Source organism: Raphanus sativus, chromosome 8 (genome assembly GCF_000801105.2).
Source record: "Raphanus sativus cultivar WK10039 chromosome 8, ASM80110v3, whole genome shotgun sequence".
Taxonomy (NCBI): Eukaryota; Viridiplantae; Streptophyta; class Magnoliopsida; order Brassicales; family Brassicaceae; genus Raphanus; species Raphanus sativus.
Genome location: NC_079518.1, coordinates 413,530 through 439,977, shown reverse-complemented (window position 1 = coordinate 439,977; position 26,448 = coordinate 413,530). Strand labels below are relative to the sequence as shown.

Below are 26,448 nucleotides of genomic sequence, written 5' to 3'. Positions count from 1 at the left end.
CGCTAATGAACCTAGACGAGCTCCCGTCTTGGTTCCTTCTTCTTCTTCCACAATATAACTAATTCCTCAGACAGAACGGTGTTACCGCTTTTAGAAGAGAGAGAGAGATAGAACAGAAAGTTTGTTTCTTCATTTAGAATTTTGGAAAGAGAAAAAGAAAAGAGTTTTTTTTCCTGATGATGAGTCTGAGAAGAGGAGGAGGAGAGAGACAAGAGTACAACGTTGTTCATAAGCTCCCTCACGGTGACAGTCCTTACGTCCGAGCCAAGCACGTTCAGGTAAAATTAAGCATATACGATGTGTTGAGTACGATACTCAAAAATTGATTTGATTGGTTCTTAAAGATTGAAACTTTGATATGTTTGGTCGTCTCGTCAGCTTGTGGAGAAGGATGTGGAAGCAGCGATAGAGCTGTTCTGGAGAGCGATCAAAGCGAGAGACAGAGTGGACAGTGCTCTTAAAGACATGGCTTTGCTTATGAAACAACAAAACAGAGCAGATGAAGCGATTGATGCTATTCATTCCTTTAGATATCTTTGTTCGAGGCAAGCTCAAGAATCACTCGACAATGTCCTCGTCGATCTCTACAAGGTATTAATTAAAACATTTCAGACCGAACACCATTCTATTGTCTAGCTAGCTCTATTGTTGCTAGACATTAAAAATTAGTTTACTAAAATAATGAGCAGAAGTGTGGGAGGATAGAAGAGCAAGTTGAGCTGTTGAAGCAAAAGCTTTGGATGATATACCAAGGAGAAGCATTCAACGGCAAGCCTACAAAGACAGCTAGATCTCACGGGAAGAAGTTTCAGGTCACGGTCCAGAAGGAGACATCTAGGATCTTGGTACGGTTTAATCTCAGTGATCCTTTTAGTTTTGATTATAGAGGTTTTATCGAAGCTGATTGAAACTTGTGTTACAGGGAAACTTGGGATGGGCTTATATGCAGCTAAAGGACTATACATCGGCTGAAACCGTGTACCGCAAGGCTCAAGGGATTGAGCCAGATGCAAACAAGGCTTGCAATCTATGCTCATGTCTTATCAAGCAAGGGAAGCTCGTTGAGGCTAGATCAGTTCTCTTTCGTGATGTGTTACAGGAGAAGAAAGAAGGGTTTGGTGATGATTTGAGGTTGAAGGTTCGAGTTCAAGAGCTGTTGAGTGAGCTAGAGAGTCGGGAAGAAGCAGAAGCAGCAGCTGTTTTAGCTTCTGTATCTGTGGAAAATGAATGGAGGAGGCCTTATAGGAGGACAATTAGAAGACTTCCGATTTTCGAAGAGATCTTACCACTTAGAGATCAACTAGCTTGTTGATGCATTGTGTGCTTTGGTCGTTGAATACTGAATAGAAACTTTCTTGTGTTAGAAGAATGTAGTAAACCTAGCTAGTTTACTTCTTGTAAGCTGTTTTGGTGTCTTTCACTTGTTATCATTGTGATGTTATACTTGATGCCCATTTCTATGAATAGAAACACTGTTAGTGACACTTAGTAGCAATGTGTGTTCGAGTTTAAGTTCACTAGCCACGGCAAATTGACACGATGATGATGAGAATCAAAACCACGATGATGCCGAACACTACGAGCTTTTACCTTCATGTTGTATAGCCACATTTTTCTTTTCATCTTTGTTCCTTGTGTTCTAAAATCTAGCGCCTTTTAAGACAAAACAAGAGCATGATCCATGCATGTTACAACCTGATAAAGTGATTGGTACTTATATGTAGCTATTAACCTGTGAGCGAAGGTTCTCTGTTTTGTCTACTATCACCATCATTAACGCAAAGTTCTTATTAGAGAGTTTTTAGCGGAAAACTAAGAGTCGGGTTCTTATATTCCGCTAAGAGCACCGTCCTAATTAAGAATCCCCGTTAATGATAAAAGCACCACGGTTAAGGACCTTCTCAGTGTTCTCAATCATAACACCATTCACATCTGTCACCTGAGCCTTCACCTTGGCAAGTTTGCTAATTCTTCTTCTCACGATAATCCACGCAATATTGCATGTGTGCTCCTTCAAACAATTCAAGAAATTATAATGTATAAAGAATGTTTGAGTTACTACATTCGGTTTCTTTAATCAGCTGGCTCGTTCTTACAGATGTCAGATTAGAAGTTAAGCAAATAATTGTATGTTACTTAAAGAGTGTTCAAATAGCAATGGTGCAACAACCTGACTGACCTTTAATTGCATTCCAATTTATCAACCAGCGCTGTTTAAGTTCTAACCGCAACCTAACTAACCTGACCAATCTATAAAGTTTTAATTATTTGATGGTGAGTTTGATTGTTGATATAGAACCTGACAAAAGTTTTTGCGGTAAGAAATGAAATGAAGAGAAAGTAGCTAGAATGTGTGTACGCAAACATCCCACATTGGAGACGGGTTGAATAAAATCAGAACATTACACGATCATATATGGTGCGGTTGGGCTCTGGTTCCACACCTTATCATAGACTTTATCGGGCTTGGTTAATGACATATGTAGCATGACGACATGGATGTTTCTGTTTCTACATGGTTGAATTAGGAATGAGTGCTTCAGTTACAATCTCATAAAAATAACTCGTACGTTAGCTTCTGCGGTGTAAAAAGACAGCCTCTGAGCTGCGCGACACTATGGGACCTGAAACTTGTCGTAAAAGTAATTATTTACGATTTTTGACATCCAAAGGGCCCACGTGGCTCTTGGCCGGATCAGGGTAACCCCAAACGCGTCCAAATTTCATTGGGATTTAAATTGTTGTCTAGTCCTTTAGTTCTAAAGGTTTTATATCTTCACTCATACGACCCTGATCTCGTAAGTGAATGACTACTCTGCCCTTGCCTTCATTTCTACTTTTTCTTCTTCATTTCTCACTTTTAGTCCTCCTTTTATTGTTGTTTAGTCTATAGATCTCTAGCTTCTCTCGCGACAGCACAATTAAATCCTGTGATTAGATTAGAGTCGGTGTGGATCGGATCGGAGCCGAATCGAATCGAATCGAATCGAATCGAGGATTTAGGGTTTGAGAAAGAAAAAAATGGCGCAACAATCGCTGATCTACAGCTTCGTGGCTCGAGGAACGGTGATCCTGGTGGAGTTCACTGATTTCAAAGGCAACTTCACCTCCATCGCTGCTCAGTGCCTCCAGAAGCTCCCTTCCTCCAACAACAAGTTCACCTACAACTGCGACGGTCACACCTTCAACTACCTCGTCGAAGATGGATTCAGTAAGTCATTATCGGTGCTTGCCTCGTCTAGTGTTGATTGTTAACGAACTTTTAGGGTTTAGATCTGATTAGAATCTTTCGTGACGATCCTTTTGTGTTGTAACTGTATCAGTTTCGTATTTAAGTCAGTGCCACGTGTGTGAGATTTGATTTGATTTGGTTTTGTTTGGTTGTAGCGTATTGTGTTGTTGCGGTTGAATCTGCTGGGAGGCAGATTCCGATGGCGTTCTTGGAGAGAGTGAAGGAGGATTTTAACAAGAGATATGGTGGTGGTAAGGCTGCCACTGCTCAAGCGAACAGCTTGAATAAAGAGTTTGGGTACCTTTTTTTTATTTTGTATATCTTATTTTATTGATGATTATCTCTTTCTCATGACTCTGTGGACTGACTTTATGTTTTGGTTGGTTTTGAAAGGTCTAAGCTGAAGGAGCACATGCAGTATTGTATGGATCATCCTGATGAGATTAGCAAGCTTGCTAAGGTGAAGGCGCAGGTGTCTGAAGTTAAGGGTGTTATGATGGAGAACATCGAGAAGGTTTGACTCTGAACTCTTTCTTTTTTTTTTTTTTGTTGAAACACATGTTATGCTTATGAAACTGGAATTCATTTGTAGGTTCTTGACCGTGGTGAGAAAATTGAGCTTCTGGTGGACAAAACTGAGAACCTTCGCTCACAGGTTAAGAAGACTCTCATGCAGATATCCCCTGCATACATATAATTTATAAATATCTACACACACAAGTACAAGTATGAAGCTGATTCACCATTTTGACTTATCTCTTGTTTGATTTAAATTTGAACTGCTGCATGCAGGCACAAGATTTTAGGACAACAGGGACGCAGATGAGAAGAAAGATGTGGCTTCAAAACATGAAGATAAAACTCATAGTCCTCGCCATCATTGTAGCGTTGATTCTCATAATTGTGCTCTCAGTTTGCCACGGCTTCAAGTGTTAAGCTCCGAAAAATTCAAAAACTCGGATCTCTCTCACTCGGTACATCGTACTACCTTTTTCTTTTATTGTTCTGTCATCATAATCATTCTAAATGTTTCCGCTTGAATTGGTTTTGTATAGATAGACCATATATGTATGCTTCATATTTTGCTATATCGCTTGCACCTGATAACGTTGATCCCATGCGAATCAGTACTCGCCAAGAGAATGAAAACTATTAAATGATTTTGTCGACTAATGACTGCTTATGCCGATGATGATATTGATAATGATGATGATGTTGGCATATAGGTAAATGAAATGTCCATGGCTATATGATAATTTATAGATTCAAATCGAAATACGTCTTTCTCTGCATAGTTTATAGATTCAAATCGAAATACCTCAACTTCAGTGTCGTATTAGCAAAAATCTAATCATATTGTTCTGGGTTGCTTTGTCATAGAATTCAATTTACTTACATTATTCATAGTAATGTTTATTTGCAGTAGCTATATTATTTATTACTAGCAGCTAGTGACTTTGTAAAAGTCTCTCTAGCGATGATCCTTGGTCAAAAAGGACCTATTGTTGTTATTCCCCACTTTCCGGACCTTGGTGAGCTCATCCACACCCGTCTCCTCTCTCAAACACCCCGGCTGCTCCCATTCCCGACCCTGTCCAGAACCACACACCCCAGTGAGAGTGAGAGATTTGATAATTTTGATATATTAGGAGTGAGTGAGAGTGAACATACAACATACCTATGCACATTGACACTACTCCAAAACGGCAGTCTTTACCACGACGTTTCATCTCGTGCAGCAGCGTTGCAACGCATCTGGCGCCTGAGAAAAAGTGTAACCTGTTTGATCAAATGAACTCACTAACCCATATGAGAACATGCATGGAGGAAGCATACCTGTAGCGCCTAAGGGATGTCCAATGGCTATAGCCCCTCCATTGACATTAATCTTCTCCGGGTCTAGTCCCAGCTTGTTCCGACAATAAACAAACTGAGATGCAAATGCCTACTACACAAACACCGTAGGTTTTTAGACACAGGACATAAGGGCTATAGAAAGAAGACTTGTTCTATGATTTTTTAACCTCATTGATCTCAAACAAGTCAATGTCATCAAGTCCTAAACCAGCTGCCTTGACTGCAGCAGGAATAGCAGCAGCTGGTCCAATGCCCATAACCGCTGGGTCCACACCAACTGCAGCAAATGTCCTGCAATGTGTCCAACAGTGCTTTAGTTTTTACTCAAAATGAATGAATCAAAGAAAGGTCAATATATAAAAAAGTATCAAACAAACGTACCTGAATACACCAAGAATGGTAAGCCCTCTCTGCATTGCGACACTCCTCTTCATGAGGAGAACTGCTCCTGCACCATCACTTACTTGGCTAGAATTTCCTGTTCAACACAAGTGAGTTCACAAACAAAACAAAAACAAATTTCTCGGAGATGTGAATATAGTACCAGCAGTTGTGGATCCGTCTTTCTTAAACACGGGCTTTAGCTTGGCAAGGCCGGAAAGAGTTGTGGTAGGTCGAATCCCATCATCCACAGAAACTGTTATGGGTTTCTCATCACCTGTCTTTGGGTCAACAATCTGAAATTATAAAACCAAAAGGCATTAAAATAGGAAAAAAACATCATGAAGAAATTTAAAATGTTGATGGAGGATGTCATCAGGTTGTAAAACAGAAGCTACCCTGGTGTTGACGGGCGTTATTTCATCCTTGAATTTACCGGAAGCAGTAGCAGATGCGGCCTTTCTGTGAGAATCAACCTACACATTTAGCTCCATAAACTAAGTTCGGCAGGTAACATCCAACTACATGCATTAGAAAGTTTATTAGAGTTTACAGCAGCTTGATCCTGCTCCTCTCTCGAGACACCAAACCTGTGTGCTACATTCTCTGAAGTAATACCCATCGGAAGAAGGCAATTTTGTGCTTGTTCAAACGTCTTCACCTGAAACAACAGAAGAGGTTTCAAGGAAGGGACTAAAAAAACTCAACAGAGACATTCAAAACACTCCAGAAAGGAGGGAGAGAAGAGAGAGAGAGAGAGAGACAACAGGTGCGTACCTTTGGGTTGACTGATCCTTTCCATCCCCTTGGACTGGTTGTCATGGACTCCAGCCCAGCTCCAATGCCTGTATCCAACGTATCTGTCAGCTCAATTCTTCATGCCAAAAAAGATAATTTGAAGAGTCAATCCCTTACCAATGTCATAAAACCCTGCTTTGATGGCAGCAGCAACGTCAGCAACAGCCTGAAGCCCGGATGAACACTGTCTGTTTACTGTTCTGATGGGAACAGTTTCTTCCAACAAAAAAAAAACATAAAGAGGAGCATAAGCATAAAGCAAATATTCTGTACTACAGAATCACCAAACTAAACAAAGAAATCTCACCGGGGAAACCAGCATAGAAAGCAGCCATCCTGAACTCAGTGGCTTTCTGAGATCCTGATCCCAAAACATTCCCAACTACAATGTCACCAACTTCACTTGGGTCTAACTTTGTCTTCTCAATCAGTGCCTACCAACAAAAAGCCACACGACATATAAATAAAGGATGGAAGAAAAAAAAGCAAACAGAATTGAAGAAGTAAGTACTGGACATATATACTCTCAGCACAGATGCAAGAAGCTCGTCTGGATACGTGTCCTTGAAGCTTCCACGTCTTGCCTTGCAAAGTGCTGTCCTTTGTGCTCTGTTGAGTTTCATTTCATCATCACAAAATAATCTTAGAAAATGCTCTGATTCTTTTTTTTTCATAAGAAGAAGAAGAAATGAGGAGAAACTTAACGCGACGATGACAACATCATCTCCATATAGAGAGGTCCTCTGATACGCAGCAGCACTGTCTCTCGCTAAGCAAGATGACGCCTTGCCACAAGGAAACAACAAGATATACGTTCGTAAATGAATGAATAAAAAAAACAGCCCTTTCATCGATCCCTATCGAACTAAAAACTATACTAACAATCTCAGAGCATACAATCAGAGTTATGATTCGAGCAATTAGCGATCGGGAAATTCGAAATTCTGATGGAGATCTCAGAGGAGCTTACAGAGAGAGAAGAAGCTTGTGAAGAAGAAGATGGAAGAGGTTGAAGATGGTGAAGCAGTACCCTTTGTCTCTCTATCGCCTTCTCCATTTTAGCTTTCTTCTGTTATAATCAAACAACTGTTTATACGTCCGGTTAATATTCGGTTTATTACGGTTCATTATTTAGCCGGTTCCTACGCTAAAATGACGTCGTTTTGCCTTTAGGGTTTTAGTTTTTTCTCTTACATATTTAGAGCTCCGCTCCTCACAGGAAAACCACTTTCGTCCGTCATTTTTTTCTCGACGGCTCGGTTCTCTTCTCTCTACCTTTCACCTCGCCGCCGTTCGTAAGTCTCTCAATTTCTTACTCTCCTTTCGCTTGTGGAATTGACTCTCTACTCTATTGTATCCCCTTCTGTTCTTCTTACCCTGTTTTGTTGTTTCTTATGAGCTCAATTAGTATCTCATTGTCAGTTCTTTACTTTAATCAAAGCTTTTAACTTTTATGCTTTACGAAGAACCTTGTGACTTGTTATGTCTGTTACGTTTTATTACAAAAACTATAATGATTTGTTTGTTGTTCTTGGTTCAGTTTTATTACAAAAACTATAATGACTTGTTATGATTTGCTTGTTCGGTTTTTTATTACAAAAACTGTAATGATTTGTTTGCTTTTCCTTGGTTTTTTTAGCTTCTCCTTGTTGTTGTGTTGATTTTTTAATTTGATATGTTGCAGATCAATAAGCAAAAATGGTGCAATACAATTTCAAGAAGATCACAGTTGTTCCCAATGGGAAAGACTTCATCGACATCATCCTCTCCCGTACTCAGCGTCAGACCCCAACCGTCGTCCACAAGGGCTACAAGATCAACCGTCTCCGTCAGTTCTACATGAGGAAAGTCAAGTACACTCAGACCAACTTCCACGAGAAGCTCTCCACCATCATCGAAGAGTTCCCTCGCCTGGATCAGATCCATCCTTTCTACGGAGACCTCCTCCACGTCCTCTACAACAAGGATCACTACAAGCTCGCTCTCGGGCAAGTCAACACCGCCAGGAACTTGATCAGCAAGATTGCTAAAGACTACGTGAAGCTCCTCAAGTACGGTGACTCTCTGTACCGTTGCAAGTGTCTGAAAGTGGCTGCTCTGGGACGTATGTGTACTGTGTTGAAGAGGATCACTCCTAGTTTGGCTTACTTGGAGCAGATCAGGCAGCATATGGCGAGGCTTCCTTCTATTGATCCCAACACGAGGACTGTGTTGATTTGTGGGTATCCTAATGTGGGCAAGAGTTCTTTCATGAACAAAGTCACCAGAGCTGATGTTGATGTCCAGCCTTATGCCTTTACTACTAAGTCGCTCTTTGTTGGTCATACTGATTACAAGTACTTGAGGTATCAGGTGATTGATACTCCTGGGATCTTGGACAGGCCGTTTGAGGACAGGAACATTATTGAGATGTGCAGTATCACTGCCTTGGCTCATCTTAGAGCTGCTGTTTTGTTCTTTTTGGATATCTCTGGGTCTTGTGGTTACACTATCGCTCAGCAGGCTGCTCTCTTCCACAGCATCAAGTCTTTGTTTTTGAACAAGCCTCTGGTGATTGTCTGCAACAAGACTGATCTGATGCCCATGGAGAATATCTCTGAGGATGATAGGAAACTGATTGAGGAGATGAAGGCTGAGGCGATGAAGACTGCAATGGGAGCGAGTGAGGAAGCTGTGCTGCTGAAGATGAGTACTCTGACTGAGGAAGGTGTGATGGCTGTGAAGAACGCTGCTTGCGAGAGGCTGTTGGATCAGAGGGTTGAGGCGAAGATGAAGTCCAAGAAGATCAACGACCACTTGAACAGGTTCCACGTGGCGTTGCCTAAGCCTCGTGATAACATAGAGAGACCCCATAGCATACCTCAGGTGGTTCTGGAGGCTAAGGCCAAGGAAGCTGCTGCGGTGGAGAAGCGCAAGACTGAGAAAGATTTGGAAGAGGAGAACGGTGGCGCTGGAGTTTACTCTGCTAGTTTGAGGAAGCACTACATCTTGGAGCATGAAGAGTGGAAGGAGGATATATTGCCTGAGATTCTCGATGGTCACAACGTTGCTGACTTCCTTGATCCGGACATTTTGTTGAGGCTCGAGGAGTTGGAGCGTGAGGAAGAGACCAGGCTGGCTAATGGTGAAGAGGATGATTTCGAGATGGATGGGGAAGAGCTCACTGAGGAGCAGAAGGAGCAGCTTGCTAAGATTAGGAACAAGAAAGCTGTGCTCATCAGAGAGCATAGGCTCAAGAAGACCGTTGCGCAGAACAGATCAACCGTTCCAAGGAAGTTTGACAAGGACAAGAAGTACACAACTAAGAGAATGGGTAGGGAGCTGTCTTCTCTGGGGCTTGATCCGTCTGCTGCAGTGGACCGTGCGAGAAGCAAGTCGAGAGGGAGGAAGAGGGACCGTTCAGAAGATGCAATGGATGTGGATGATGAGCAAGACTCGAACAAGAAGATGCGCGTGAGGTCGAAGTCGAGGTCTATGTCGATATCGAGGTCACAGTCGAGGCCACCTCCTCATGAAGTTGTGCCTGGTGAAGGGTTCAAAGACTCTACTCAGAAGAAGGCGGCGCTTAAGATTAGCAATAGCTCTCACAAGAAGAGAGACAAGAATGCAAGACGTGGTGAAGCTGATAGAGTTATACCGACTCTGAGGCCGAAGCATTTGTTCTCAGGGAAGAGGGGTAAAGGAAAGACAGATAGGCGTTGATGAAACCAAACAAGGTATGCTCTTTAACAAACCGTACTTTGTTTTGGTTAGGTTACTACAATTGTGTGATGATGATTTTTTGCAATCTCGACATTGATGTGTTATTTTGTTGTGTGTTCTTCTTACAGGGAAAACAAATGCTGGATCTATTGAAGAACATGTCTCAAGTTTTGGATTATGCTTTAGTTTTTGCTTACTATTATTATTATGTTATGCATCTTTTGTGGTTTTTCTACAGACATCATCATATGAAACATAGTAGCTTCTTCTGCGAGCATTGTGTTTCGGGGACTAAGAATTGTTTTAATGGATTTATTTTGATTAATCTTTTGATTGCAAATGGTCTGTTATGTTGGTGTTTGTTTATGATTTTAAGTTGTGAGGACCAGATTCTCAACAGTGAGGTGATCTAGTTCTTTTTTTTTTAATCTAATCACATCACTGCTTCTTTTGGTGAAGAAAACACATTTCTTGCAAGAAAATTTGTGTTTTGACACAAGATCCTTAATTTTTCTTGGTATACAACTCACCTGATTTACAAACTCAAAACACCTTACGTTTAGAGTTCTTTAAACGTTCATTTTAGAGAGCTTTTAGGATCGTCGCTTGTGTTGCAAGGCAACAGTTATTGACCCGTAGCCGTTCAACAATCTACGTGAAATATGGTCTTACTCCAGGATCAAACGACCAGCATTACTCCGTCAACTTTATCCACTCTGCTTCACACCGGCAACACTTTGACAAACTTTCATCTTGGAAAAGAGTGTAGGTAATAAATTTTAATATGTAGAAGCAAACCAAACTTTGCATCCTGTCCATAGAATTTCTTATGGTCTGTTTGAAAGTGTATATATGTTTAATATATTTTTAGTATTCAAAGTTTTCCACGAGTATGCAAAGTGTTGATTTAATTAAAGTTTTCCTATTGTAAATTTGACGAGGGGAGGGCAAGCCAAACGATGGAGACATCTCGGAGGTGATCAAAACTATCGATAAGAGAGAATCAGAGATCAAGGAGATACACTGAAACAGAAGAGAGTATCAAGAAAATCAAAAGTAAGCCAAAGTGGAGTAGGGAGAGTTCGCATTTACAGCATAGCGAGATAGATTCCTTTAAACAGAGTGAGAGAGTTCAAGAATGCATTTACAATGACTTAATAGTGTAGGTTTATGTATTTCCCGAAATCTAATTTTCATAACAGTTTGTAATAATGCTAAGTTTATGTATTTCCCGAATCAGAGTTAATATTTCAGACTGAAGCTTGCAAATGAAACAGAATAATTATAAGAAAATAAATGAGAACTCCAAGTATCAAATTTATTAGCATTATAAGAAACCAAGATGTTGCAGAAACTTAAAAGTTTAAAATCACAGCCTTGACTTGACGCTTACATGTTCAGCTAAAAAGTCCCAAAGAAAAAAAAAAAAAAAAGAAGAGGAGGAGGAGAGAGTGTCACTTTTTTTTTTTCCCAAATTGAAATTCATTCATAAGTGAAACATTCATACAAAAGCTGGCGACAGAATGAAATAGTCCCAGAAACAAAAACCCATAAGAAGCGGTAACTGAAATCCACATCGGGGCGACTTAAACCCACACCAGGGTGCCTTAAAGATAGAATAAATCTACACCATAACATCTATGCAGGAACATATAACAGAAAGACTAGCAATCTTTAAAACTAAGCAAAGACCAATGATGGGGAGTTACCGCTACTGCCCATAGCCCGTCACCCGGTAACCACCACTTCTGTACTCAAACCACGACTTATCGCTGCTGCCTTGCCCGCCAAACGATAAGACCAAGAACCCGAGGCTTCAAAACTTAACAAGGGGAACCACTGCCCGGTCCACGCGCCTTGTAAACTGAGGAGAGAGTGTCACTTTTCCTCAAGGTTTATTACTTTTCTTCTTTTTTGATCAAAGGTTTATTACTTTTCTTTTTGGAGGTTCCAGGTCGAGAGATATGTGAATTGCTCTTTTGGTTCCTCCTTGTAAAAAAAAACCCAAGATGAATATGGTTACAAGATGATCAAGCGAGACAAGAAAGATGAAAAGGCTTTAAGGTAAAAGAAAAACACTTAATGATTCTGCAGTCTATTATTCTTAAGGTAAAAACACTTAATGATTCTACCATCAAACAACACTTTTCAACAAATCTGTAATTATAAATAATACTGACTTCATGACAATGCAACTACAAAGAGCCAAATCTTAAGTTTCACAAACAATATAGAAACTAACGAAAACACACATAATAACGCTCTCTGTCTCTCTGAGTTTTAAACTGCATGAGAACAACACAAAGACAACATCCAAGAAGCTCCAAAATGATCTCCTTTTGCATGCACCACTCATTTCTGAAACCGTTCCGATAAGGAAAAGAGAGATCTCATGATTTGGTTTTTAACGGTATGATTCAGTACGTTTAGGTTTGCTCTGTATCACTTGCTCGATCTTGTCCAGAACATGTGGCGTCAACAATGGGATCACATCAACAGCCTTCATGTTTTCTTGAATCTGTGCAAAAAAAAAAACTTAGTCAAGTCTAGACTTGATGACATTCCCTATGTTCCTGAGAATCTTGGATTAGAAGAACTGACCTGTGACTCCCTTGTGGCACCAGTGATAACAGAAGACACATTAGGATTTGAAGCACACCACGCGATTGCAAGCTGAGCCAATGTTACACCTAGCTCATCTGCAATAGGCTTGAGACCACTAACTTTCCTCAGAACATCATCCACAAGTGATCTATTGGCAAGGTTCTACAAAAGAAAGTTTAACCAGTAAGGTGTATTAGATGCATAAGCAGAGAGAGTGTTTCAAACAATCATGACCGAGAGAAAGTAATAAATACTTTGTAGTTCTCCAATGCAAATCGGCTGTCCGAAGGAATAGCTCCCTTGTTGTATTTACCAGTGAGCACACCAGATGCAAGTGGACTCCAAGTAGTGAGACCTATGCCATGGTTTGTGTACAGAGGAAGAAACTCTGACTCAACCTAAGACCACAACAACAACAACTTCAGCTACATAAACATAGACTTAAATACACAAAAGTAAAGTAAAGTGTTAGTTAAACAAACCTTGTGCCTAGCGAACATGTTGTACTCAGGCTGTTCAACGATTGGACCAACCAGATCCAACCTCTCAGCAGCTCCCCATGCCTCTGTGATCTGTTGAGCCGACCATTCACTAGTCCCCCAGTAGAATGCCCAACCCTTATCAATCACGTAGTTCATCGCCCTCACTGTCTCTTCTATAGGAGTTGAAGCATCCGGCCTGTGACAAATATATCATTCAAAATACACAAAAATGAAAGCTATTGCTACTAAGATCAATTCCAAAGATGCCCACTTTTGGTTCCTGTCTTAATCATCACACATCACAAAAATAGCAAGATAATGTTTTTTAAAACTAAAACATATATTTCAAGATATACAGACCAAATAATTAAATGCAGAGACAACCTAGTACAGAAGAAACATTCAGATAAACTTTTCAATCTCGCAAAGTCAAATAATATCAAATGAAAAAAATAAAAAGACCGAATATTTATTATCACCTGTGACAATAGAGCACATCGACATAGTCCATATCGAGTCGTTTGAGAGAAGCTTTGGTTCCTTCAACTATATGTTTCCTCGACAAACCTTTGTCGTTAGGACCAGGACCACCCCAGAAGATCTTGGTGGAGACAACGACGTCGGATCTGCGCCAACCGAGCTCGCGAATCGCCTGGCCCATGATCTCCTCGGCGCGGCCATTGGCGTAAACCTCGGCGTTGTCGAAGAAATTGACTCCGTGATCGCGACAGCACTGGAGAATCGACTTGGCTTCTTTCACATCTAGCTGGTTGCCGAAAGTGACCCACGCTCCGAAAGAGAGCGTGCTCACCTTCAATCCCGATCTCCCCAAGTTCTTGTACTGCATCGAGACGAATCTGTTTTGATCTGAAGAGTTGAAATGAGAGATGATCAGACAGTAAGTAAGTACTTTATTAGCAGCAATAAATAACAAGTGACACTTATTACCAAAAGGTGCGATAAGATCCGGTTTGGTTTAACTTTTTCGGTACATGTAAACCAATTTCTAATGAAGTGTATGGCTTGGCTTATTCAGAATCGAGTTATGATTTATTTAACTTCCGGTTAATATCTACAAAACCTTCGTAGAAATTAATTGTTTGATACGGTATTTTCCGGTTTAAGAGGTACTCCGGTTTAGTGAATTTAAATTGTTGTCGTACTTGAGACCAGACAAATTAAAGATGATCTCGTGCTTTAAAAGTTTCTTACTTTAGTTATGGCAGAAGGTAAAAAAGTCTTAAGGAGAAGATTTGTTGGCTCTTAATAATGGCCACAGGATCACATGTGGCCAGCCATGTGGCATGTGGGTGGGACTTTAGTCTAACCTACATGGAGAGTTTTGGTGTAATGGGAGAGGCGGAGAGCGTTGGCGTATACGAATGATATCCAGTCACTGTCACGTGAAAGTTGCTCTGCTCCCTTCACTCATGTTCACACCGAATAAAGACACATGCATATTGAACTCTGTTTTCCTTTTTTTTTTTCATGTATAGGCTTTGTCTCTATGTAGGCCACTTCAAGACCCATAGTTATCTTACTTTCCAGATTTTGTAGTGGACTCTTTCACATGAGATAGTGGATTTTTATTTTTTGCAAGCAAGTTGGGCTGATAACAATCAAATCTTCTCCTTCTGTTTTCTTTTTCTTCTTATTTTCTTATAATTTGGCAAATTATGGACTGAAACTCATAATTTCTTTGGGCAAGAAATAAGAACCGGTTCCTTTCTTTGGAAATAAAAAGCTGCTGAGACTGGAGCTTTACACATATATTCTTAGGATAAAAATTTTACAAGTAGAAGTACCAGCTCCAGGTAGCTAATCAAAATCTTGAAATGATGCTTTTGGCTATATATTTATTATCGATTATATAATTTTGTGGAACGACATATTCCAATTCTCTAAGCTTTTAAAAAGTTATATTATCCAGCAACTGAACATACTATATTCTTCAAAAATGTTTTGTAAGCTAAGGGTATAGGATTCCGCTATTTTCCTTGGTTACCAAACAAGCTATATAATATAACTATTGTGCTTAAGTTTGGTTCTTATAATAGATATTTATTTGCATAATTAAAATAGGGAACTTTAGCAAAGGTAAATAGTTAATAAATGTTTTGAGATTCAAGTTTATAATTGCGAGTAGGTAGAGTTTGTAATGAATCTATCTTATTAAAACAGAAACATTCTGTTGGACCTAACATTTATTTTGTAAGTTTTTAAATTAAATACACCTTTATACTTTATAGTTAAACCTACACTAAATCACTAATGTTCCTTTCTTTATACTACTATCCATGTTTCCAAACAATATACTTATTTCTTTATACTACTATCAATGTTTCCAAACAATATATTTTTATACTACTATCAATGTTTCCAAACAATACAATAATTAATCTTAGTTATTTTATATATATCATTTTCTCTTTAAAATTTTGTAGAAACGTTATAATTTCATAAATTGCAAAATAATGAACTTTAAAATTTGGATTATAAGATTACCAATTATGAAACTATTACAATTTAAATCCAATTAGATTACATATCGGTCATCCATCAGTTCAATCGGTTAGTCTCGGGTTTTAGTGATTTTTTTAATATGTATATTTTAAAAACCTAAATTGAATTGTCAGATCTCCGGATTAACCGGTATAATCACAATCGGGTTGAATTTAAAACACTGATTTAAATGCAAAAATATTTTAAATACACACTCTTTAAAAATTACCAAAATATTTGTTAAGTTATTAGTGAAATTTTTCATCGTAAAATATTCCGCGCTTCCAAAGCGCGGGTCAAAATCTAGTTATAAAGTTATTTGGTAATGAATGGGTTGGGGAAACATACGCATTTGATGCCATGTGAGTGTGGGGTTTTGCTTCGTTATCCATCTTAAAGAAAATTCCAGTTTTATCGGCCACCAAGAAAGAACGAAAAGAAGATCAAGATCAAAAAGTTCGACGAAATCTACTACCAAGGGTTGACATTTGTTTCTTGAGCTTTTATATTCGTTTCCTTGTATGTTATCAATTACTGTTGTCTGAGATAAATGATTTTATTAATCTACAGAACACAATCAAAGAGTTTCATGATATTCTCCACGATATCAAGAAATGATATGACCATGTACTATAAGGTATTGTTTCCCATTCTGTCCCACAACGTGCCAAAGTTTTGGTATGCTGAGTTAGTCATATTTGTTATCACTACAAAGTCCATCTATATACTAGTATAGCTTTTGCCAATAAAACCAAACTAAAATTTCGATAGACCAAAAATCTTTGTTTTCTTTTTGTATAAAAATTTTGTCATCTAGTTTATAACAAAAACAACAGATAGAGTAACAACCAAAAGAAAAAAAAACGACGTCTCCTCGTACCACAAAACGATGACATCGTGTGACGAGTGGATCCAAGCTCCAAACATTCGATAATTATGTAACGTTTCGGGAGTGTCGGTGTTCCTGAAAATATAGTAGGTTACTAACAAGTAACAAACGACAAATAAAAATTAATTTGAATCATGAAGATGACATCTCGGTCATTTGATTCAAGTTTATCAACTCAAATACGTACAAAAAAACGTACATGCAGTAAAGTTATGGAGAAAAACACTTGCATGCAATAAAGATATCGTAAATGGAATGTGATATAATAAAATCCAGTCATTAAACAATATATACATGAACTGATGAACACTAAAGTCGGATAATGCTTACTTACTGTTTTTCACTTATATGAGGGAAAGGAAACACAAAATAAAAAGAGAGAAAAACGTTAAGTAAAATAAAAGTGACTGGGATCCAATTTGACCCGCCAGTTTTGGCGTAACCAAACAAACATTTCCCACCAACAAGATCTTTCTCTTTATTTATACCTTTTTGCACTTTTACAAAAGCAATTTTATCAGTAAAAGTGTAACAACAAAAAAGGTTTCAATAATTAACACCGACCAGTTTACCACCACTCCAACCTCTCCCATGATAAACTCACATGGTATACTGCGTATACATCATATATTTATATATATATTAAATGAAATTTCAATTAATTTTACAAAAATATATTTATGATTGTTTAGAAGGAAAAGTTCTATCATTTTTTTCAGTTCGGTCTGGAATATGATTTATTTTTGTTTATATTTGCTTTGAATTCGTTTTCACAATAGAGTTGCCTTCCTGCTTTAATAATTTGGACCAAATTTATTGAGCATCCAGTTTACAACTAATATAGTGAGAACAGTTTGAAACTTCTTTGGATGGTTTAGTCAACGAATCAACGCGTATTCTTTAAGTTGTTCTACGTGAATTTTTCTTCTATCTGAGCCGTGATTTACGCCTCCGAAAATCAAAGGATGTGTACCCGCCAATTCGGCAAGAAACTATGACAACTGGTTTCCGTCGTATTCTGTTTAAGTCATATTCACATCATCACATGTTGTTAATGAGAAAGTGAAACCATCAGTTAGAAGCTAATTAACTTCTTCTTTTGCTTCTGTGTCTGACATATTGAAGTTATTCAATTACTCATTGATGATAGATCAATATATATCGATTACCATCTACTCTATTAAAATAGAGTCCTACTTTTTATCTACTATAGAGAAGTCTATGTTAGACCAAATCTGAATTATTAATATGTTTTATTAGGTTAACATACTAATTTACATTTTAAACATATTATGAACTAAAATAGTGGGCTATATATTTTTACGTAACTGATTAAAATGCTTCCCCTACAATATAGGACATTTGTTTATATTTGACATTCTACTTTTGTAACAACCGTATTTCATTTAAATATTTCTATACATGTTATATTGTATTTATATTAATCATGATTTCATACTTAATAAACTAATAAAAGTTATCATTCAGCTTTAAATGATTCTACTAAAATTGACATATATTATAATAATAATATTAACAACCTGAAACTCTAACCATCTTACCAATAAAACAAAATGATTAAAATAATTATAACTAAACCGGTAAATATTAAATTTTGTATTACACAATCAACATTTACATCTTATAATCTAATTTAATCAAATTATAATACATATCAACAACTCTAAACTTGCTTCAACTAAATTTCTAAACCGATTTTAATAAAAACAAAAACGTGCAATTGTATTGAATTGATAAAACAAACATAAACAAAAATAGTATCCGCGTTTTAACGCGGGTTAGATTCTAGTTTCATTTTATATTCTTTTAAAAGTCATAGTCATTTATATGAACTCATAACTACTCATAAGATAATTACTCGAGTATTTAAGGACAGTATATATAATAGGGTGCTATATATATTTTTAGCAAAATATTTGAGTAATAGATATTACGACTTGAAATCAGGAGAGAGAAAAGAGAGAGAAGAGAGAGAAAGGCGATCTGAGAAGGTTCGACGTCCGGCCGGCGCGTGAGCGTCCGTGCTGACGCCGGAACCTTCTTTCCTTTAGTTAAGAGTTTTCTTTTTACTGTCTTTTTCGCCGCCTACCACCAAACGCCTTGTCGGAGCTCTGGGTCATCACCATCGTTCAGCGGTGGTTTCTTTGCTTGGAGGGAGGACGCGTCTATGTGGGAGCTCTCGGCGTGAGAAGACGGGTTTGCATGTTCATAGGCTGTTTCCGGGTGATGGAGGCTATCGCAGCTCTGTCGACGCCGGCTTTATTCCGGGAGGTGAAAGTTCCTTCAGCTTCGCCGCTGCCGGTTTTGGTCGCCGGAGAGTGGAGGCTCCTTCAGTCTGGCTCTGTCGGCTTTAGTTTGGTCTTGTGTCGTTGACCTTTAGTGGAGATCTCTGGTGTTTCGTCGGTGGTTGTGGGGTTCTCGGTTTGTGTGCTTGGAGCCTTATCAGTTGGTTAGGTCGGCGGAGCTTGCGATTGGTTCGTTGAAGCTCTTCGGGTCGAAGTTGAAGCGTAGAAGAGAAGAGATGGTTTCGTTGGAGGCTCTTGTGGTTCTGAGATCTGGCGGAACGACGGTGACGGCGAGGTTTCTCCGGCGACTTTCTAGCGGTTCGATCGAGTCGAGATAGAGGAGGCACGTGTCCAGCTAACGGCCCGGATTCTTACACGTGTCCGGTCTCCTCGCTTGCCTTATCCGAGTAGGTCGTCGGATGCTTTAGTGGGTTTGGTCTTGGGCCACTAGGAGATAGAGTGGTCGGTTTGGTTTGTTAGTTATATGTTGTTGGGCTTCGGATGTATGGGCCCTAATGTGTAACTGGGCTTGGCCCATCCTTGTTTTAATATTAAAAACCCATTGACGGAAAAAAAAAATAGATATTACGACTTTTAGTGTAAATTTTTGTTTTAGTTAGAATAGCATGTAACTAAAGTCAAACGAGTGTGGCTTTATTGCTAATCAATCATCTGAATTTTTTGGAATCTTGGCTTTTAACTTCCTCTCTGGTTGATAATAAGATTTTACATAACAATTGCTAGGTTTAAATCCCATCAATATACATTAATTATCCCAAGTGTACAAATTATATATAATCTGAGTTATGAAAATTCTATCACAGTGTTTGATCAAAATATATTTAAATAAAATTTTATATAGATGGAGAAAACGTTTGAGAACATATACTTACAAGCCTATGTAGATACATTTATCACAAAATATTAAATTATAAACTACTAATTTATAGTTAGACATATGTTCTCTTTTTTATAAAAAGCATCCTTTGCTTTTGCTTTAAAAGGTCTTTGGTTATAGACTTATAGTACTTCTTCCTTTTTATTCGAAGTGTCGAAATATCGATTTAGATTTGTGCACACAAATTAAAAATTCATTTAAATTTGCATATTTTCTATATAAAACAACATTAACGAAATATTTACTTATATTTTAACCAATAAAAAAATAATCTAGAGAATAAAATTAATAAATTGCATTAAAATGATGAAACAATATTTATTTTGTGATGAATTTTTTTTCTACAACAACATTTAATATGAAATAGATGAAGTATATGATTACTAAAATGATTTTTATTTATTAAGTTTAAACAAGCAAAATTATATATTAGCGGCGATTAAATGACATCATGAAAGGGGAAACAAGTATTCGTTAGCAAATAAAAGTATTAAAGCGTGCGATGTCTGTTAATCACACTCTTGAGTAGTTAGTGGAGGTTAGAGCGGTAAATAAAAGTTATAAAAGAGTTGGAATTAACACCTAATCACGTTAAAAAGGCGCAACGAAGAATTAAACTGTACACACGACATCATATGGGACCCCGACATCATATCGTATAGATACGTGACGGCCGTCTTAACGGCTCTTTTGCGTGTCGTTCTTTTTTTTCCTCTCCATAGTCTATAAATATCCGAGCTCGTACATTCACTGTCTTTTAACTCTCACCCAGATCTCTCTCCACTGCTCTAATTCTTTCGGACAACGACAAACACACTGCTCTAATGACGGTTCTTCCGACATGGATTTTAGCTATGACGTGTCTATTCTTCTTCGTCAGAGCAATAGAGAACAAAACACACGACAAGATCTCATCTCTCTCCAGGTCTTTATCTATACACCTCTCTGTTTTTTCTCATGAGATGTAATAAAGATACAGAGAAGAAGATTTCTTTTCATTTTATATTTTGCATTAGTAATTCGTTACCCTTATACATTTTTTTCATTCTCGAACTACATTTCCCCAAGATTTCTAAGAAAATTTCACAAGTTAAAAAATCGTTAGTTTTAACTTTTTAGAATTATTTTTTCAGCCGACAAAATTAGTCATCGAATTTGTTCTGTGATTGAGATCCAAAGGTCTAGACCGTACATTCCGCTTTTTAGCTTGGATACACTCATGAGTCAACAACGCCTTTGTGTATGTACACTTGACTCTGTTTAGAGTAATTTACCGGATTTAGCCTTCCACAATGAGCTACGCAGTATGCTGTCGGCACTCTCTGTTAGGGTTATTTGCGTCATATAACAATAATTCTGAAGACACGTCACTCTAACTGTAGAGTGTCATTTGACACAATTGAACATTACTATAATGTCAATCATTAGTTTTATCTAGATTCTCAATCTAAGATTTATATATTCTTTTTTAGATCGTACGAATGGAACAAACACGCAGTGACGAATCCAGATGAAGTAGCGGACGAAGTTCTCGCCTTGGTTGAAATGTAAGTACTAGTGTTATTTGATTTTATTACACATTTATGTTTGTCCTTATTTAACGGTTCTCTGTAACGTCGTTTACCTCTAGAATATTAGCCAGAGAACCTAACCCCACAGACACACGTCTATGAAAAAAGTCTTAAAGTGCATAAGTATCTATCGTCCACCATGTCATGTGCACATGTCCTTATGTGATTTTTCAAAAGTTATTTATTTTAAGTACGTAATTAATACAGGAGTGTAAGAAACCATACCGAGAGGAGGAAGCTAGGTTACTTTACTTGCGGAACAGGCAACCCAATCGACGATTGCTGGCGATGCGATCGCAACTGGCACAAGAACCGAAAACGCCTAGCGGACTGCGGAATCGGGTTTGGAAGAAACGCGATCGGTGGTCGCGACGGGCGTTTCTACGTAGTCACTGACCCAAGTGACCACGACGCTGTCAACCCTAGACCGGGTACGTTACGTCACGCCGTTATTCAAGACCGACCGCTGTGGATCGTTTTCAAACGTGATATGGTGATTCAGCTAAAACAAGAGCTCATCGTTAACAGCTTCAAAACCATCGACGGGCGCGGCGCAAACGTTCACATCGCTAACGGCGGTTGCATCACGATTCAGTTTGTGACGAACGTCATAGTCCATGGATTGCATATTCATGACTGTAGACCGACCGGGAACGCTATGGTGAGAAGCTCGGAGACGCACTATGGGTGGAGGACTATGGCGGATGGTGACGCGATTTCGATCTTTGAATCGAGTCATGTTTGGATTGATCACAACTCGCTGTCTCATTGTGCTGATGGGCTAGTGGATGCAGTCATGGGCTCGACGGCCATTACCATCTCTAACAACCACATGACTCACCACAACGAGGTTATGTTGCTCGGACATAGTGATTCTTACACTAAGGATAGAGCTATGCAAGTTACCATTGCTTATAACCATTTTGGGGTCGGACTTATTCAAAGGATGCCGAGGTATGTATAAAAAAGACAGAACAAAAACAGAGTATGCTCTGTTTACTCTGTTTATATGTTTATGTTTTCTAACCAATATGAATTAACTTTTTTTTTTCTTGCAGGTGTCGACATGGTTATTTCCATGTCGTGAACAATGACTACACTCACTGGGAGATGTACGCCATCGGTGGAAGCGCAAACCCTACAATAAACAGTCAAGGAAACCGCTACGCCGCTCCTAAAAATCCTTTTGCTAAAGAGGTCTGTGACATTTTGATGAAATGATGCTGAGTTTGTGATGTTTTGTAACATTGTGATGTTGAATGGTTTTGATATAGGTGACAAAAAGAGTGGACACACCAGCGAGTCATTGGAAGGAATGGAACTGGAGATCGGAAGGAGATTTGCTTCAGAACGGAGCTTACTTCACTTCTTCAGGAGCCGCTGCATCTGGTAGCTACGCACGTGCCTCTAGCCTCGCGGCTAAATCTTCTTCATTGGTTGCAACCATTACTTCTGACGCTGGAGCTCTACCTTGTCGTAGAGGACGGCAATGTTCCTCATAGTTGATTTTAACATCCTCCCAACACCGTTTACCCCCAAAATTTAAAACCATCTTCCATTTTTATTCAGACAAGAGTGTGCATTCTCACACGTTTGTCATCTAAATCCTTTTTTGTGTGTGTTGTGTCGATTTTTCTCAACCTCGGGTTTGCTTTGCTTCAACAGCAATCTAGCGCAAGAAAAGGGGTAGAAAACCAACCTTTCTTCATGTAAAATAGAAACTCCCGTAGTGTTGTTGGTTCTGTCTGATCAACTCAGATTGTTCTTCTTTTGTCTATGTCATCTACCTAGAAAAAAAAACAAGAACATTATGTCTTGTTTATATTTCGTGTGTTCTTCAGGTTTATAATTTAATATAGGAACTAGATGATTTGTGAATCTTTTTACATTTCTTTGTAATTTGTTTGTTTGCTGGATTTGTTAGCTTTATTTTCCCATGTGGTTGCAATCACTCGATTATACGTTAGCTATCGAAGCAAGCAACTAATAGTAATTGGGATGTTCAAACAAAAAAGAAAATATATGCTCTAATTTGTTTTTTATATGTTCTAATGCTTTTATTAATTAGTGTGGATAATCATAATTAGTCCCAATAAAACCTTAATGATTGTGAAATAAACCCCCCAAAATCACTAGTAGTTATTGGGACTAATTATGATCATCCACACAAATTAATAAACGAATTGGAGCATATATTTTCTACAACTTAAAAAAAGTGATTTAGCTTTAAGAAATGCTAGATTCGTCTAAATCGACACATATATATACAATACACATATATCTAAAAGAAAATTACGTTTATAAGAAGAACTCTTTTTATATGGTTTAATTTAATTTTGTTTCATTTATACTAAAAGAAAATCCAAAACATGATAGACGGATTAAATTTTAATTCAACGTCATAGAAAACATCTCCACTCTTGTAGCCACGCGAATATAAATTTATTGTTTAATATCTATTTAAATATTTCAGTTTCAAAAAAAAAATCCATTTAAATATTCGAAGAAAAGATTCATCCCTGAGATGCAATTACATTTAAAGATTAGTTTGAGTTATTTCACAGGTGTTGATACCCTGATAAAAAAAAGAAACCCCCATCTTAGAACACCTTCATCAGTTAAAAAAACAGAATTTTTCAACTAAAATAACATTAGAATAATGAAAAATGTGATAGAGCGTAGAAAATAGGAAGATCGGATTTCTTTCAAAAGACTCTTCAACTTTTAAAAAGGGAAATTATGGTGTAATGTGTCATTCTTTAACTGTTTTTAACAGTTCGAGTCGCGCTGCCCTAGTGACAATTATTTAAGGGAGTTTCGGGAAAAATCACATGGGTTCAATTTGTGCTGGTCACTAGGACATTCACATTTTTTTTCAGGGGAAATAGGGGAAGGGTTACCCACCCACTACCATTTTTAAAAAAATTACAAGTACTTGATAAAACTATCTAACAGTATTGGATATCCCGCTTGCGGTAGTGCTTGGAGAGTGAAGAGAACTCGCCAATTACAATTTACGCATAACTACAAATTAACCTACATTTACAATTGGACAAATTAACCTACATTTACAATTGGACCAATCAATTGTCAATCGTATAGTTGGCAGCAGCCTTTACTAAGGAGAAAATGTTACAGTATTAATTTTGTTCGTAGCCAAATTTATTACTCTCAACTGTCACCAACCTAACATTTTGCTATATAAACCCTAGAAAACCCATAGTAAACCTCAACAAAATAAGAGAAAATCATTAATAATATTACTAAAAGAGAGAGGCTAAGAAGAGAGATGTCGAGAGTTTTGTCAATTGTTTGTGTCTTGCTCGTTATGTCATTCGTCCATGCACGTGCTCGTCAAGTGCCGGGTGAGTTTGATGAGGGCAAGATGACGCCACATGAGGATACAAAAACAACGTCCATGCATGCACCGGATAAGTCACCACCAACCAGTCTCGGTGACAAAAAATGCATTGGACTCATTGGTGGTCTAGGCGGTATTGGTAAATATGGTGGCATAGGCGGTGCAGCTGGAATCGGTGGCTTTCATGGTATAGGCGGCATTGGTAAATACGGTGGCATAGGCGGTGCAGCTGGAATCGGTGGCTTTCATGGTATAGGCGGCATTGGAAAATACGGTGGCATAGGTGGCACAGCTGGAATCGGTGGCTTTCATGGTCTAGGCGGCATTGGTAAATACGGTGGCATCGGCGGTGCAGCTGGAATCAGCGGCTTTCACGGTCTAGGCGGTGTTGGCGGCCTTGGTGGAGCCGGAGGTGGTATTGGTAAAGTAGGTGGTATTGGCGGTATAGGAGGAACTGGAGGTGGTTTAGGCGGTGTAGGCGGACTCGGTGGTGGAATTGGTAAGGCAGGTGGCATTGGTGGTGTCGGTGGTATCAGCGGTGGACATGGCGTGGTTGGTGGCTTTGGCGGTGGGATCGTTCCACATCCTTGAAATTGAGCTTTAGTAGAGAGTCCATGTCGATTAGGGTTTATAAGATAAGAATAATTAATTAGTAGTAGGATGTTATTGTTGGTCTTTTGGGGTGATCACTAGGGTGAGTTTTGTTCCATTTTCTAGTTTGGGGGTTTTGTAAACGTTTGGTTTCATTTGATTTCGGCTGTGATGCTATGTAATGCGACTCTCTATGCTTAATCGTTGAGTATTAATTATGGTTTGTTTTGGTCGATGTGTTCAATTTCCTTGCATGTTTATCATGTTCATATAAAGTTTATAGCAACTATATATATATATATATATATGCTAATGCTTCTAACGATACTTTTGTAAGTATACTTTCTTTATAATTACGTTGATGTTTATAATCTATATACAATAAATTAAAAATGAAGATATTTGGATAAAAAAAAAAAAAAAAATATAAAGACAATGTCAAATAAAAATTACTCACGGAATAATGGATATAAAAGAAACTGATATATGCATGAAAATGAATCTAGATATTATATATGTCTATTGCGCTCTATCATCGGACTCTAGAGACATCAAATATTTGAATTCATATAATATGGAAGCCTTCAAAATAATCAATCCAACATGTGTTTAACATCGAAATATGTTTACCAAAAAAGCATCGAAAGATAGCATATGCTAGTAAAATTGAATAAAAGCTAATATATACATTTTTCTTTTGATGCATACATTCTATATGGATGATCCGGTCATTGATTCATTTTCAAAACTAACCAACACACGAACTTAGATAAAGATGATATACAGATATTTACCCACGATTAATCGCTGATTATTACAACTCATATCTGTTGCATGAAAACGTATCTAGATATTATATCTGTTGCATTCTATCAACAGACCAAAGAGATATCAAATATCTGAATTCATATATATATATATATATATATATAGATGCCTTCAAAATAATCGATCTAACCTGTGTTTAACATGAAAGTTAGCGTATACTAGTAGAATTGAATAAAAGTGAATATATTTATTTTTCTTTTGATACATATATCTATGGCTGATCCAATTCCGGCCATAGATTAAATTTAAAATTAACCAATATAAAAACTTAGATAAAGATGATATATACACATATATTTACCCACGCTTAATCGCTGATGATTACAACTTACAAGAACATAAGAATGCACGATTAGCTCAATGTGCAAATCAATATGATGTGTTTAATTCATAATTAACATATGTTTTAAGTTTATTTTAATTAAGTATTTATGAAGATACTTCAA

At 37.9% G+C, this 26,448-nt stretch overlaps 6 protein-coding genes and 1 pseudogene across 6 annotated transcripts; 5 read left to right on the top strand and 2 right to left on the bottom strand.

Moving 5' to 3' along the window:
* The first annotated feature begins 76 nt into the window (after nucleotides 1-76).
* On the top strand, nucleotides 77-1,484 carry LOC108819147 (protein SULFUR DEFICIENCY-INDUCED 2). The gene is made up of 4 exons (XM_018592138.2): nucleotides 77-278; nucleotides 379-591; nucleotides 690-845; nucleotides 923-1,484. Exons 1-4 carry the CDS (start codon nucleotides 177-179, stop codon nucleotides 1,310-1,312), a joined length of 861 nt encoding a protein of 286 aa, XP_018447640.1. The 5' UTR covers nucleotides 77-176; the 3' UTR covers nucleotides 1,313-1,484.
* A 1,391-nt stretch (nucleotides 1,485-2,875) lies between these two features.
* LOC108819007 (vesicle-associated membrane protein 721) lies at nucleotides 2,876-4,405 on the top strand. Its single transcript, XM_018591991.2, has 5 exons — nucleotides 2,876-3,211; nucleotides 3,388-3,529; nucleotides 3,626-3,746; nucleotides 3,825-3,887; nucleotides 4,025-4,405. Exons 1-5 carry the CDS (start codon nucleotides 3,022-3,024, stop codon nucleotides 4,166-4,168), a joined length of 660 nt encoding a protein of 219 aa, XP_018447493.1. The 5' UTR covers nucleotides 2,876-3,021; the 3' UTR covers nucleotides 4,169-4,405.
* Nucleotides 4,406-4,568: 163 nt separating this feature from the next.
* On the bottom strand, nucleotides 4,569-7,359 carry LOC108819533 (3-ketoacyl-CoA thiolase 1, peroxisomal-like; annotated as a pseudogene).
* Nucleotides 7,360-7,449: 90 nt separating this feature from the next.
* On the top strand, nucleotides 7,450-10,295 carry LOC108822510 (nucleolar GTP-binding protein 1). Its single transcript, XM_018595612.2, has 3 exons — nucleotides 7,450-7,563; nucleotides 7,953-9,984; nucleotides 10,099-10,295. The coding sequence occupies exon 2, from the start codon at nucleotides 7,967-7,969 to the stop codon at nucleotides 9,968-9,970; it is 2,004 nt and encodes a 667-aa protein (XP_018451114.1). The 5' UTR covers nucleotides 7,450-7,563; nucleotides 7,953-7,966; the 3' UTR covers nucleotides 9,971-9,984; nucleotides 10,099-10,295.
* A 1,820-nt stretch (nucleotides 10,296-12,115) lies between these two features.
* On the bottom strand, nucleotides 12,116-13,966 carry LOC108818686 (probable voltage-gated potassium channel subunit beta). The gene is made up of 5 exons (XM_018591606.2): nucleotides 13,536-13,966; nucleotides 13,057-13,252; nucleotides 12,829-12,972; nucleotides 12,572-12,736; nucleotides 12,116-12,488 (listed from the first exon to the last, which is right to left on the bottom strand). The coding sequence occupies exons 1-5, from the start codon at nucleotides 13,901-13,903 to the stop codon at nucleotides 12,375-12,377; spliced, it is 987 nt and encodes a 328-aa protein (XP_018447108.1). The 5' UTR covers nucleotides 13,904-13,966; the 3' UTR covers nucleotides 12,116-12,374.
* Nucleotides 13,967-20,401: 6,435 nt separating this feature from the next.
* On the top strand, nucleotides 20,402-23,102 carry LOC108818820 (probable pectate lyase 1). Its single transcript, XM_018591756.2, has 5 exons — nucleotides 20,402-20,576; nucleotides 21,124-21,198; nucleotides 21,430-22,176; nucleotides 22,281-22,419; nucleotides 22,497-23,102. The coding sequence occupies exons 1-5, from the start codon at nucleotides 20,476-20,478 to the stop codon at nucleotides 22,722-22,724; spliced, it is 1,290 nt and encodes a 429-aa protein (XP_018447258.1). The 5' UTR covers nucleotides 20,402-20,475; the 3' UTR covers nucleotides 22,725-23,102.
* Nucleotides 23,103-24,481: 1,379 nt separating this feature from the next.
* On the top strand, nucleotides 24,482-25,335 carry LOC108819626 (glycine-rich protein 23-like). The gene has a single exon (XM_018592681.2). It carries the CDS (start codon nucleotides 24,512-24,514, stop codon nucleotides 25,172-25,174), a length of 663 nt encoding a protein of 220 aa, XP_018448183.1. The 5' UTR covers nucleotides 24,482-24,511; the 3' UTR covers nucleotides 25,175-25,335.
* The last annotated feature ends 1,113 nt before the right edge of the window (nucleotides 25,336-26,448 follow it).